Source organism: Rhineura floridana, chromosome 2 (genome assembly GCF_030035675.1).
Source record: "Rhineura floridana isolate rRhiFlo1 chromosome 2, rRhiFlo1.hap2, whole genome shotgun sequence".
Taxonomy (NCBI): Eukaryota; Metazoa; Chordata; class Lepidosauria; order Squamata; family Rhineuridae; genus Rhineura; species Rhineura floridana.
The window spans coordinates 105,512,790-105,527,202 of record NC_084481.1 but is presented as its reverse complement, the minus strand read 5'-3'; the positions used below and the strand labels follow the sequence as shown (position 1 = coordinate 105,527,202).

Here is a 14,413-nt window from a genome sequence, read left to right as displayed (position 1 = left end):
TGACAAGAGGGGTTTGCATTCATTAGCTCATCTGGCTACTGAAACAATGTGTTTTTCTTTTAGCACCAGCGTACCTGCTTTCAATTTGGAAAGCTGCTTCTAGTAAAATGTGACTGGGATTGCTACTCTTAAAATGGTGCTTAATGCCTCCCTGGTTTCGTGACTTAAGTGCCACCCATCACTCTGAGCTGCACTAGTGCAGTCTCTAATCTTGTTAGCAGTTCTCTCCTGCCATGGTTTACAGTTGTAACATACGGCTTGATTGTGTAGCAAATGCTACTGTGGAGGGGATGATGCCTCTAGCTATGTGAGTGAGGAGTGTAAAGCGTTGGCTCTTTTGTTCTTCCTACTTGAAAGCTCACTTTATAGGTACGACTTGTTCAGCAGCATTTTTCTACATACCTGTTTGGCCTGTCCTACTTGAAATACACTGTATGGGGATTCTTCTCCTGCTCTAGCCCACCAACCTCTCATAGCAGTTGTAAGACTGCTAGTCCATGAATCCATCAGGCAACAAAACAATTGTGATTGGGGAAATTTCGTCTGTCTTTGTGCTTTTTAGATGACTCTCAAGGGACATACATGGCCTATGCTTATTCAAAAGGCAGCAAAATTAGTTAATATTCGGTTCCCCATGAGTATCAATATGCAGAGATTTTCTCGATATGATATAGTCTTATGCAAGCATAGAATATATTCAATAGATTTATTTATTTAGTTAGTTATTTATTAAATTTATATACCGCCCGACTAGCAATAGCTCTCTGGGCGGTGAACATAAAATAGCATAAAAATACAATGAATAACAAAATAATACTAAAATACAATCAACAATCCAATACAATAAACATTTTTAAAAGTAAATCAGTGTAACTTAAAATGCTTCAGAGAATAGGAAGGTTTTGACCTGGCGCCGGAAGGAGAGCAGAGTCGGCGCCAGGCATACTTCCTCGGGGAGACTGTTCCATAGTTCGGGGGCCACCACTGATCAGGGATTGATGTGTATATTAAATATAGTCGTGATCTTTCAATTACCTAGTTGCCTGAATAAAATAATAAATGGTGAATTTGAGGAAGGCTGGCTTACCTTTGAATTGTTCTTCCAGGCTGCAGAATTGCAACCTGACTAAAGCCTGCTGTGAGAGTCTCCGTTCTGTACTTAGTAGCAAGCCATCATTGACTGAGCTTCACCTGGGAGACAACACTTTGGGCACGTCAGGAGTTAAAACATTGTGCCAGGGGCTTTTGGATCCCAACTGCCAGCTGGAGAACCTTCAGTAAGTGACTACTCAATCTGTTAGCAAATATGCCTTGCTTGAGAAGATTTCTCAAGTTGGGAAGCATCTCTTTTAAAATTCTGGTGTGGCTCACTATGGTAATGGACTAACTTCCTGGCACTGGATGAAACAGCTGAGGCAGATGAACAAAAAACTTTCCTCGCAGCAAGTTTTTCCCTAATGTTGCTGGTAATGACCTAGGCTATATAGCATTTGTATAGTGCTTTTTCACAGATTTACATAGAATTTCTGATAATACTAAAGAGAAATGCATATCTGAGCTGGCATGAGTGAAAAGCTTTATTATTAATAATAGTAATGAATATGCTGCTTAATGCCAAAATAGGCTTCTAAGTGGTTTACTAGTACAATAACCAAAAACACAAGCATTAAGATATAAACACCCACAATTAAAATGTGTAATAAAACTATTTTGCAAGCTATTCTGGTGTCTATATCAGCTTCCTGCACTCCACCCCTGGTAATCTCCAGATGTTCTTAGACTACAACTTCCATCATCCTTTGGGCTGCTTTAAGAGGAAGGACAGGATATACATTTAATACAGTAAATAAATTATTCCCTGACCATTGGCCATAATGACTGGGAATAATGGACATTGGAGACCCAACAACATCTGGCTGTTGGGGAGGGCTGGTCTAGATTTCTGTTCAGAAGAAGGAAGCTAGTCCTGAATACTTGAGCCTCATTCTTACCTCTTGCTACTCTTCTGCTGTAGTCTGGAGTACTGTGGAGTCTCAGCAGCAAATATGGAGGCTCTCAGCTCTGCACTGCGCACCAAGCCGTCCCTGAAGGAACTCAACCTGAGCAACAACAAGCTCGGGGATGCAACAGTGAAACATCTGTGCCAGAGCTTGCTGGGTGCCAGCTGTAACCTGCAAGCGCTACAGTAAGTTACAGCTTATCCCTACTTGTGGAATTTGTTGGGCATTGTATCAAATGGCATATGTGCTTTGCCAAAGATTGAGGCAGTTTTTTATGGGAAGACTTAGGGTCTTCATAAACTCCATGCTCTTGAGGCTAGATCTACACCTAGCCATCCACTAACAGACAGGTTCCTGATCCAGAGAAGGTGAACCTACTGACAGAAGTGAGGAAGAGGCGATTTTTTCCAGTTCCCTCCACCCCCACCCCCTGTGAAGCCTTTCCATATTGTTCCGGAGTTTCCCCCACCCCTCTGGAACATATTTTCAGAGGGAGGAAGGGTGCTGCAGGGGAAGGGGGATTAGGCAAAAGTCTTTCCTCCTCCTGCAAGTGGAAGCAAAATCTGGACCCAAACCTTAATCAGGATTTTCACATTAGCTTTTAGAGTGAGGAGCGCTGTTCAGAAGCCTGGGTATCTGCCTAGGAAATGTAGCTCCATCTGGAGCCGCTGCCTCAAAGGGCCTGGAGGACTTTGAAGCAGCGGTCCCAGATGGAGCAGCCCCCTTTTCGCTGCTCCTCAGCTGTTTCCTGAGCAGAAGCTGGTGGGATGGATGGGGGCGAGGACTGATGATGGGATAACAATAGCTACTTGCAGCAATCTCTGTACATCTGGACCTTAAAACAGAAGTCCAGACCGCCCATGTGACATGTCATATGCAAGTGGGGCTGTATACAGAGCACCACAACACTTCCTGTAAGGATAATGTGAAGCTTCTTCTGAGTACAATTGATTGGAGTTTTGCTTTTCTCCTAAAACCATCTGACAGCAAAAACAAAAAACCCCATCACATTTCTTAACACACTGTCATTGGAGAAGGCTTTTGGGCAAAGTCTCTGGTAAATAAATCTCAAAGAATTTCTTTACTGGCCAACCAAACTGCAGCCTTGGCAAAGTCAAAATAATGCATGTTTTGGATGGTGAGTGGCAGCAGTAGATAAGGTTGCTGAAATGAATGTAACTGGTGGTTTTTCTTCTTGTTTTTCTGCAGATTGGAGTGCTGTGGAATCACAGCTGCTAGTTGTGGAGACCTTGGTGCTGTGCTTGGCACAAAGCCATCGCTGACAGAACTCTGCATAGGTGAGAACAAGATTGGTGACGCAGGTGTCTCTCTCCTGTGCCAGGGTGTATTGAATCCCAACTGCAAAATACAGAAACTGTGGTAAGTGGCTTATCTAGAGCAGTTGCAGTTTGTTAGATGTAGACTGTCATAAGAGCAGAATCCCTTTCCTTTAAACCATATTATCATTATCAGTTTCAAATAACCTCATACACCCCCCCCATCATGTTTTGGAGTCTTTGTGTTTTTTTCATGTACTTTTTAATCTCTTTTTAAAAAATTACAAGAGGATTATACTCTTTTTGTATTCTTTTCTAAATTTGTAACATATCTCTGTCACTCTCTCTCAAAAACAAATATTGGGTTGTGATGTGCTGGTGGATACAGAACTGGCTGTTGCAGGAGCTAGAGCTATTTAATTATATGTCTGATCCTGAAAGCCTTGACTGTTTCTGACATAAAAAAATAAAAGTGAAGAATTCAGTTTCATAACCTTTTTCCTACAAACCTGTAGGAAAATATGCTTTTTACTTTCACAGTGCAAATGAGAATCCTTGATGAAGAATCAGTCATCTGTAAATCATATTTTAACAAATGTGCATTCCTAGTACTTGAGGACATGTTTGCGAAATAAGATTTGCAGATGGAACTGCAATCCAGTGATTCTATTCTGCTAGCACAGCAGACGTTTGCTTCCACAGTGGAGCTTTCCCCTTCTCTCCTCTGCAGCCCCCCACGCTCACTCAAAATCTGACGTTGAGGGCATGCAGGGAGAGGAAGGGGAAGCCCCACTTGTCCAAGTGGAACTCTGTGTATGCAGCATTGGATATAACCTGGTATTTGCAGTTGTTACCTGGAATTCTTTTGCTGTAAAAGGCATTTTTCAAGGGGAAAATATGGTTTATGTGTACAAGGGTCATAAATCCAAATTCACATTCGTTATCAAGGGTGGAGTGCCTGCGGCTGTCCTAATGTTGCTGGACTACAACTCTCATCATCCCTGACTATTGACAATGCTGGCTGGAGCTGATGGGAGTTGAAGTCCAGCAATAGCTAGAGGACCTCAGGCTTCCCACGTGATCTTTCAGACTTAGCCACATTGGTAAATTGCCTTGACTCCTGGTGTGTGTCTGTTTGACACAGGGTTTCAGTTGTAGGCCACACATGCATTTGGTTGGAAATGTCTGTTCTATCTGCTTAATACAAATAACAGGGATTTTTCTCTCATAGGGGAAGCTTTGTTTATGATGATTGATCTTGATACAGCAAACTCTGCCAATCTCATATAGACGACAGGGGTCCCAAATGGTGCACACAACCCTTAAGTATCTGTAACACATTTCTCCAATCTCGCCACCCTACCCAGGCTAAAGACATTGACTTGTTTTCGATTACAGGTTATGGGAATGTGACATCTCGGCTCCTGGCTTGAAGGACCTCTCCAACGTCATTGGTACTAAAGAGACTCTCAAGGAAATGAGCCTGATTGGAAATGATCTAAAAGATGAAGGGATGGAGTTCTTATGTCAAGGACTGAAGGATCCAAAAGCTAAACTTGAGTCACTGTGGTAAGGAGCTGGTAGCTGCTTTCTCTGCTGCTGCTGCTTTTTTGGACGTGTTGATTACTAAATGTAACAAGTAGCGCAGTACTCAGTAGGATGGGCCTGTGACTGAGGATGGGCAACTGGGGGCTCCACCCAGCTTCAGGCACTTGGCATGTCACACTCTGGCCTAGCTTCTGATCTTTGTTACTAGTGTGCCACCAAAGCTTCCTGGGGCTGTTATGGGGGGAGGGGCTGTTATGTGTCATATATGCATATATACGAGAGTGGCTGTATACTATAGCTAGCGTGGATATTTCACATTCCGCAATGCTAAAATCCATGCCATTCTGATGCTTCCCATAAGCTCATTTCAAAATAAAACCTTACAAAACTTATAGTCCTAAACTCAGAATCGCTTGCTTAACAACCCTCTAAATTTTCATGGCAATACACAAAGAGTCAGAGAGAAACAGAGTTCAAAGTCTAAAAAGAGAGGGGGAAAAACCCAGACCCCTTGTGGACTTTTTTCTGTCAGAGTTCTCATAATCTTAAATTCATTAAAAATCAGCCATGTTCACAGAGTACCTGTAAACCTATTACTGACTTGCCCCATACTCTGACCTTCATCTTTTGTAGTTTAAAAGTTATAAAACTGCCTGGCTGATTTTTAATTAATTTAAGAAATTTTGGGTTGAACCCAATGATAGTGTAGGGCATGCTCAGTAAGAACCAACTGTCAGTGTTCTAAAAGCCAGACTCACAGCTGCTGGGCTAGGCTAATCAGGGCCACACCCATACTAGACATTTATTTCACTTGAGACAGTCATGGCTTCCCCCAAAGAATCCTGGGAAGTGTAGTTTGTGAAGGGTGCCGAGAGGAGACTTCTATTCCCCTGACAGAGCTTCTGTGGCCAGAGTGGTTTAACAGTCAGCCACTCTGATTGAAGGTCTGCGAGGGGAACAGGGCCTCTCTTAGCAACTCTCAACACCCTTCACTAACTACACTTGCCAGGATTCTTTGAGAGAAGCCATGACTGTTCAAAGTGAAATAAAGACCTGGTTTGGATGTGGCCAGGGACTGCTTTGCTTTAAATTTGGGTGGGAGGCTACATGTGCCTGCTGTAGAATAAAAAGGTGGGGGAAACGCTGAAAAGCATTGATACTGTTCACAATGTTTTCCTTTTGGAAAGGAAAGGGGCTTCCCCTCTGCCCAGTGCTCACCCATCCAATCTCTTCCTCTCCCCCTCCTCCTCCCCTCCCTGCCCCTCCCCCAGGTCAGCGTTGGACTAGGACCTGGGAGACTAGGGTTTGAATCCCCACACAGTCATGAAGCTCACTGGGTGACCTTGGGCCAGTCACTGCCTCTCAGCCTCAGAGAGAGGCAATAGTAAACCCACCTCTGAATACCGTTTACCATGAAAACCCTGTTCATAGAGTCTCCATAAGTCAGGATCGACTTGAAGGCAGTCCATTTCCATTTTCAAACATGATTGCACAGAAATAAATCCCATTAAACTTAAAAAGTATGTGCATGATCAAACCCACACTCCTCCTCCCTCCTATCCTCTCCCTCTTGCCTCTTCCCTCCCCCTCCCTCCCCCTTCCCTTCCAATCCCCTGCTCACCCTCCCCTTCCTCCTCCCCTTCCTCTTCCCCATGGTCAGTTTTACCTATCTTAAGCATGATTGCACGGGAGTAAATACCATTGAACTCTATAAGCATGCAGATGATCAAACCTGCCCTCCCCTTTCCTTTGCCCCCCTTCTATCCACTCCACTCACTATATGCTCAGAGGCACATGTTACCAAATTCTTCCAAGCTACACAGGAAGTGGATTGGACTGTGAAAGACCAACCCACATTGTGTTTGCATTTTGCCAAATTTGTAGGGTAGTACAATATCTCAGAGAGGAGGTCAGGTCTCCTGCTGCCCTGGTGCATTCACTATAGCCACCCAATTTCCCTGCTTTTTAGAGTTTGACAGAATAGCTGTGGGCTATAGGTATGTTCTTAAACCGCAAGGTTTTTTACCTATTAGTGAATGATATTTCTTAATGAATTGTGGGTGTTTCGTATGAATTCTTTTAATGGTATAATGTTTTATGTTTGTTTCCAACTGTGTTGTAAGATGATTGGAGACCTTTGCACAACAAGCAGCTAGCAAGTGAAATAAACTATGCAAACTGTGTCAACTGAGTGAAGTTGCAAGCAGAGGATTCCTTAATGCCCCCCTCTTTCCTCAGATGAATAATAACAAAGCTCACCTTTTTTTAATGCACCCTCGCTACTTGCATGTATGCACAAGATAAGACCAAGGCCAGCCTTCTCCATCCTGTTGCTCTTCAGAAGTTGGACTCCAACTCCCATCAGCCCCGAACAGTATGACCAAAGGTCAGGATGATGGGAGTTGGAGTCCAGAACATCTGGAGGGCACCAGAGTGGGGAAGGCTGGCTTCAGGCAAATGAGCACGAGTGACTGAGATATATAATGAGGAGCGCTCTGTCCAGGTCAGTTGCGATTGACGCTTGGGAAGAGGAGAAGAAAGAGCCATTTGTCATCTTGGCCCGCGTGGGAACGAAGGAGTATGCAAATATTGCTGGCCCTTCAGCCTTTGTTCAGTTCAGAATATAGTCCCAGCTGCTCATCTTGGGGATGTGATTGACTTCAGAGAAAATAAAATTAACCCTAGATGAAGGCTGAAGGCCTATTGCACCGCAAAATGTCAGGTTTGTCAGAGATGCTTTTATTTGTCTGCTGTAGGCTAAGAGAATGTGGTTTGACTACGGCCTGTTGTAAAAGCATTGCCTCCGCTCTCAGCGTGAACAGTGCCTTGAAAGAGCTGCATATTGGTGGCAATCAGCTCTGTGATGCAGGGGCAATTCAGCTCTGTGAAGGAGTTCTGAGCCCTGCCTGCAACCTACAGTCCCTCTGGTAAGTGACCTTCCAGACTAGTCTTGCCTTGTGGAAAACAATGGGTAAAGATTTTTCTAAAGTGTCCATGAGCGGAGAGCTCTTGTCTCTATTGCTAAAGCCCTCTGTAAACATTTTTTGGGGTGCGGGGATAGAACTGCTCTACCTGGGATTTTGGTGCCTCTTTCCATCGCTTCAAGGCTTGGCAGCAGATCTCTTCCATGTTTTCCTGGGGCTGTACAATGATTAAGAAAGTTCTTTTTTTTTCTTCAGGATTACAATTCAGTGTGCACAATATTAAAGGAAATAGAGTTGGGGAGGGAACAAGAAAACAAGCATATTCAGGTGGTAATTCTTCATAGTTATATAAATGTTTCCTGACCAGGTAGATCAGCCCTGGAGGGAGATAGGTGTGGGAGCAGAGGAGCCAACTGGCAGCTAGTTGATGGAAGTGGGCCTTCCTGCCTCCCAGGTGGAATGCTCACTAATAGACTGTGTGAATTCCCATCTGGTTACAGGTGTCTGGGTAATCTTGGCAAAATGGGGAGTTAAATTAGTTTTAAGGCCTTGATGAGCAAGGAACAATAGCCACAGGAGAACAGGCTGTTGTATTGCCCTAAACTCCCTGTTCATTGACTCTGTCCAGTCTCTTTCTAGTTTCGGAGTGTCACATGGCTCCTAAAGTGTGGCATGTTCCTATAACTGAGGCCTAGAAAGGGTTTTCTTTGAGGCAGAGTTCATGGGATGCCAGAGATTATGTTTTAAGTGTTTGAATGGCAATCTTCCATGTTCACTCTGCTTTATGGACTGATTGATAAATCTGAGATGCATTAGCTCTTCTGAAGGTATCTTTTCAGTTAAAAAAAACTTTCTGATTTCTCCTCTGCATTAAAGGACTCCAGCTGAATTCTAACATTTCTTTATTGTCTCATTAATAACAAGACATTCTGATACACTTTCCAGCTACGGATAGAAAGAGTGCTCAGTAGCAGGCATACCGCTTGCAGTGACTCTGTACAAGCTAGACACAAATATGTGCTCCACATCTGTGAAACTGTTGTGGAAATAAGGTTGTGTGATTGGTGGGTCAGCACTGATTGATTTAGTCTGTTTTTCACCCCCAAAAGGGTCCTCCAGAGCGGTTTATGGAAAAACTAATAGATACAGACAACAACACTAATAGCAGTTGCACAAATGGTTTAATTCTAACTGGCTTATTTAGCAATAACAATGTTCTACTGAGAGAGGCCAAATTCCAAGTTTGTGATCCTAATACAATCACTTTGCAGGGAAGTTATCTGAACAAAGTTTAAGCTTACCCACATAAAAACAACATTCTTCTGAATGCCTCTATACAGAATTGCCCAGTAAATAAAGAGATACTCCCCATGCACGTGAGACATGCTTCTTGAAGACCATGCTATATATGAGACACTCCTTTACGCTTTTATTTAGTTTAAGATCCCCTGTTGCGTGTATAAAACTTGTAAATTGCTTTCAGTGCCAGAGAGTTCTATGCAAAGGGTGTACATAGAAGACTTCAGGGGCAGTAATGTGAAATTTGCTTGTGTTTGTGGGTTTAGCATGCACCAAGTTCAGAGGAGGCTTCTTCAGGGATTCTTCTCCCTTGTGGACACTGCTGATTGTTGTCCTGCCATTTTTCTTAGGTTGGGACAATCAGAACTCACTTCTGCTTGCTGTGAGAAGCTTGCCACACTCATTGTTGGAAAACCATGTCTACAAGAACTGGATGTAAGCTATAGCCACATTGGAGATGAAGGTGTGCGGAAGCTTTGCGAAGCAGTGAGAAATCCAAACTGTCACCTGAAGTATCTAATGTAAGTGACTCCTTCATGAAATTTTAAGAATCAGAGGTTGGGGGGTGGGGTTAAGGAGCGGTTCCAGAGATGTGGATCTGTTTACAAAGGCTATAATTGCATTCCGATTAAGGTAGAGACACGTTACGGCCTTAAAAAGCAGTCACCCCTGTTCTTTGAATCCGGCTACACATGATGTTACCCAAAATTACCCACAATCTCCTGGTTTATTCTGAAATACTGTGTTTGGCTGCAGTAAAAAACCAGACCAGCTTCACAATGACTTTAAAACTGTTTGAGTGGCGAATCCCAAATGTATACAGTGGAAACATTTCCTGGGGGTGGTCCTACATGCCTGACATCAGTGATGTGTGTGTATCACGGAGCAACATCCCGTTTCCCACCCACTCCTTGCCCACTGCAATCCTACCCATGTCTACTCAGAAGTAGGCCACATTGAATTCAATGGGGCTGACTCCCTAGTAAATGGGTTAGGATTGCAAGTCATTCGTTTTAAGAGTGGCAGGGAGAGATCCATGTTCATCTCTGTCCATCGGTCTCTGAAAGCAAGAAAGGGTGAAGATCAAACTCATTTAAATAATCGAGGTGCCAACACCAGGAGAAGCAACAAGAAGATGATTTCCAGGGAGATGGAGTTGGAGAGCTGAAAACTCCCCCAATAGGAGCTGGAGTGGTTGGAGGAGTGGGGCAACCTGGCATGGACAGCTGGAAGCACTGGGATTTTCAAAGCTGAATTGAAACTCGGTGAGAAGAAAAAGGCTTGCTGTGTTTTAAGCCTGTAATGTGTCCCTACTTTAAAATAGTGTCTGAATTCCTAATAAGAACTTTCTGGGGCCGATACTGGAAATGCTTCCACTGCATTTGAAGACTTGTAGTTTTACTACTGAGTGATCAGCTGTTGTCCTGAGCATTCCAGGAAGAAGCCAGATTTCCGTGAGCCACTAATCGGTCAGCTTTTGCAGTGTTTCCTGTACGGTAGCATCCTGAGACGTTTGAAAATGGCAATATTTTATAGGCATGGATTGGAAGTAAAATAAAAATAGAAGTGGGGAGCCTGTGCCTGCATAGCTGTATCTGGACTACAATGAGGGATGTACAAACATGCCTCAGTCTGTTCCAACATTTGTTTACTCTTTCATCTGCTATCTCCTGTTCTACTGCAGTTGGTTTATTTTGCACAGATCTTCTGGTTCATCATCTGCTGATGTGGAAATATACATATTTTACATACATCATAGCACGTAATAGACACTCATATCCACCAACAGATACTTACAAATTAACTGCCTTCCCTGGGTGTTCCCTTTCAAAGTTAACAAATTTCCGGAGGAGTTACCTTGTAAGTCTTGAGGCACCTTTAGGGTTGGGATCCGCAAGTTAATGCATTTCGATCACATTCCATTGAACTGGCCAAGAGGCTCTGTTCCATGTTATTTATTTTTTTTATAATCTTTGCTGTTACTGGTCTGTTTCCCTCTCTCCCCCTTTTGAAAATATTGATATTGTTCTTCAGTCCCTTAGAAAAGGACACAGTGGCAACCCAGAGCTGAGGTGGTGGAAGTAGCCGCTCTCCCGTAAATGGTGGGAGGGAGTGGAAGCTGGTGATTATGAGGACAGCGGGGGGGGGGGCTCTTGCCAGCTATGGAACAAAGTTAGACCTTGGCAGTGAACCATAAATCAGTGTGATGCATGAACCAAGCAGCTGCCGTCTCCATCTTCCACACAAAGCAGATCTCTTCCTCTTCCAGGGATCTGTTTTGATTTTTACAGGGAGCCAAATCTTTCTCCTTCATGCTTTCATGGAAGGAATGCAACACACAGAGAGACATAAGCTGACACAAACACACACAGGCACTTCCCCTCTCCATCTTACAAGGAATAGACAAAAAGGAGAGAGAGAGAAGGCAGGAGACAGAGAGAGCATCCTTCTCTCCCCCCCCCCATTTTTATTGTGAGCTGAAAGAGAAGATGTTTGTGGGTTGTGTGCATGCAGAAAGAGTTCAGGGACAATCATGTCTTCTTTTTTCTGATCAATGATTTTTGTGTTGCTTTTTAAACAAGAAAACACATAACATAACCATAAACTACAGTGTTCTATTGTAAAAACAAAATGGGATGTACAGCAAGAAGAGGACAATTACAGTCTCTCAGAAAGGACTCCAACATGAGGTATTAATGCCTAAACCATTGCAACCATAAATGCTTTGGTACCAGGTCATACCAAAAGGACTTATGAGCCGCAGCGGGCTTCCCTAGTCCATGTTGTTCAGCTGTATAATTAGCTAACGGGTGCCAAGTGTTAATAAAAATACCTTTAGACTGCACTCCCCATCTCATTTTATTTATCTCAGTCAATTTTTCAGCCAATGCCAATTCCCACCAACCTTGCAGGGTAAATGGAGAGGTACACCGTCAGTGTTTGGTGACCTTCAGATATGGTTGCTAGTAGAAAAGCGATCAAATCTTTGCAGCGTACTTTGTTCATTGTTTCTACAATCATGACTTCTGGGGTGAGAGAGCGGTGTTTTTGTCCAGGGAGCATGTGCAACGCCTGTATGAAGCCATCAAGAGGAACGTAGCAGCATCTTTCTCTCTCTGTCTCTTTCTCTCACCCACCCCTATGCTAGCAGACAGATTAGAGTCAGCCATTCCCACCCCTGTTAGCAAACTGTTGATGCTGTTGATAGTTTTGCTCTTTGTGTCTTGGTTGTATGAATTACTCTTGTTTATTTTCATAAATTCATATTTTATTCAGAAAATGATTGGGTGTGTGTGTCTGCTGAAACATAATGCTCAAGATTTATGTTTAAAATGTTGGTAGTAAACATGATTTTTAATTTGACAGCTTTAAATCCTTTTTTGAGCCAGTGTATTTTTGCCATGTGAAAAAGGACAATAATAATTTGGCTGGGAGTGGGACAAGGGCCTTTTAAAACAAATGATTAAGGGCTGGATCATAGGAAATGAGCAGTAGAATCTAGGTGGTTCTCCCTATTTTGACAAAGAGGCTCAGACTTTGACTGAAGAGCACCCATAAAGTCTACAAGTGGGAAAAGAGATAAATTCTTTCCATTGAAAGTGAACAATAATGAACGACTCGATTTCGTTGAGCACAGTAGGAGGCAGGTTAAGGCTGCAGTCCTAATCCCATTTACCTGGAAGTAAACTCTATTAATTGAAGTAGGACTTACTTCTAAATAGATATGGTTAGGATTTCAGTCTTAGTGTGCTTAGGCTGCCTCTGGCGATAAGCTAAACAAAGTTTTAAAAAACTTCAGGAGAAAAAAGCAATAGGCCACCTGTCTCAACAGCAATGGAGATGGAAGGAAAACCGCATGACAGTCTCTTTTCAATGGATTCCTCCAACATCCCTAACTATAACCCCAATCATCGGCTATGCTGGCTGGGGCTAATGGGAGTTAGAATTCAGCAACATCTGGACTAGAGAGTCTCCACCCCTGCCCTAAAATATGGATCCTAAAGTTTCTTCTTCGGAAACATGGGCCTGCTCATCAGGAACAGTCTTTGTCCGGTCAACAATGAAAAAGGTTTACTTAGATTACTGACAGGTGGTGGTCAGACTGCTTGTCTCTATCGAAATGGAAGTTATCATTGGAAGTAGCTCTGCTTCAGCTCTTTCACCTTGGGGAAATGAGATCTTGTATGTGTCACTTCTTGCTTACAGAGAAGTGGTTTGCCTGCTTGTTTGACTTCTCAGTACCAGTAATGTGTGAACTCTCATCTGTAAGCTATAGTGATGCTAACATAAACTGAATTCTTTTGCAGTTTGTATGACACTTTCTGGACTGCTGAAGTGGATAATGAGCTGAAGGCCCTGGAAGAGTCAAAGCCTGGATTTAAAGTGGTTACATGAGTGGTGCAACCTTGCCGTGGCCACTTCAACTGCCTTTCTATTCTGTTGGGATTCTTTCTGTAAACCAAACGACCAGACCATATGATGGTGGACTTCTACAATTCCAAATTTCATGGAGTTGTGATGTGCCTAGAAAACCTAGGAATGTATTGGTACCTCAGTGGTGAGACAGCTGTGGAGAAAAGTTCTGGAATTATCTGCTGGGTCCAGACTACATAAAATAAGAAAACAATGTTGGTGGCTTTCCCACCTCTTGGGAAATAGTAAGAGCAGCACAAACTGGAATTCATCTCCTGTCAGCTGTCATAAAGCAATAATGGTTACATGCACATAACTTGGAACTCTTTCAAAGAAAATAACTATATTGGAGACTTTTAGATTAATTGGGAATAATGTTCATTTTTAATTAAACATTAGAACTCAATATTGCCTGTCCCTTAAACATCTGATATTCATATTTTCTGCTGAAAGTGCAATGGGTGAACTTTTGGTATCTTGATCAGCAAATCTATCTCTGTAGGAATATAAAATAAATTTTGCTTGCAAAGATACTATGCTTGTGGTTTTCTTTCTTGGGTTTTAATGGTAAAGAGCACTAAAATGTACATTAAAATTCTCTTTGGATAGTCAAAAGCTTAGACCTCGAGTATCGATTAACAAATGCCTTAAAGCCTATATACACTGCCAAGTTAAAAAGAAAATGTTACATGGACACCAATGGTATACTATTTTTTTCTTACCTGATTGTAGTTAATCATGATATACTATTGGTATAGCTTGGCTCCTTGGGGGATGTTTCTTTTACTAACACTGACACAGAGACTCCCCTCTAAGATATTGAGTTTAAATGAAAGGTGATGCTCTGGGTGTAGTTCATTTCTCATTGTTCAATAACTGACTTACTAAAGGTAATTTACATGTGCTGACAGTTAACCTGAAAAAATGGTTAATGTGCCTTGATTCCTATGTC

At 42.7% G+C, this 14,413-nt stretch overlaps 1 protein-coding gene across 4 annotated transcripts in view; it reads left to right on the top strand.

Annotated features, from left to right (window-relative positions):
- The window catches only part of RNH1 (ribonuclease/angiogenin inhibitor 1), a 38,317-nt gene extending 24,323 nt beyond the window's left edge, over window positions 1-13,994 (top strand). For all 4 annotated transcript variants that reach the window (XM_061609980.1, XM_061609979.1, XM_061609981.1 and 1 more), the window contains exons 4-10: window positions 1,107-1,277; window positions 2,015-2,185; window positions 3,210-3,380; window positions 4,676-4,846; window positions 7,582-7,752; window positions 9,399-9,569; window positions 13,356-13,994. In XM_061609980.1, the coding sequence (XP_061465964.1) occupies window positions 1,107-1,277; window positions 2,015-2,185; window positions 3,210-3,380; window positions 4,676-4,846; window positions 7,582-7,752; window positions 9,399-9,569; window positions 13,356-13,443 (1,114 nt within the window). In that variant the 3' untranslated portion in view covers window positions 13,444-13,994. The remainder of the gene's footprint in view (window positions 1-1,106; window positions 1,278-2,014; window positions 2,186-3,209; window positions 3,381-4,675; window positions 4,847-7,581; window positions 7,753-9,398; window positions 9,570-13,355) is intronic.
- The last annotated feature ends 419 nt before the right edge of the window (window positions 13,995-14,413 follow it).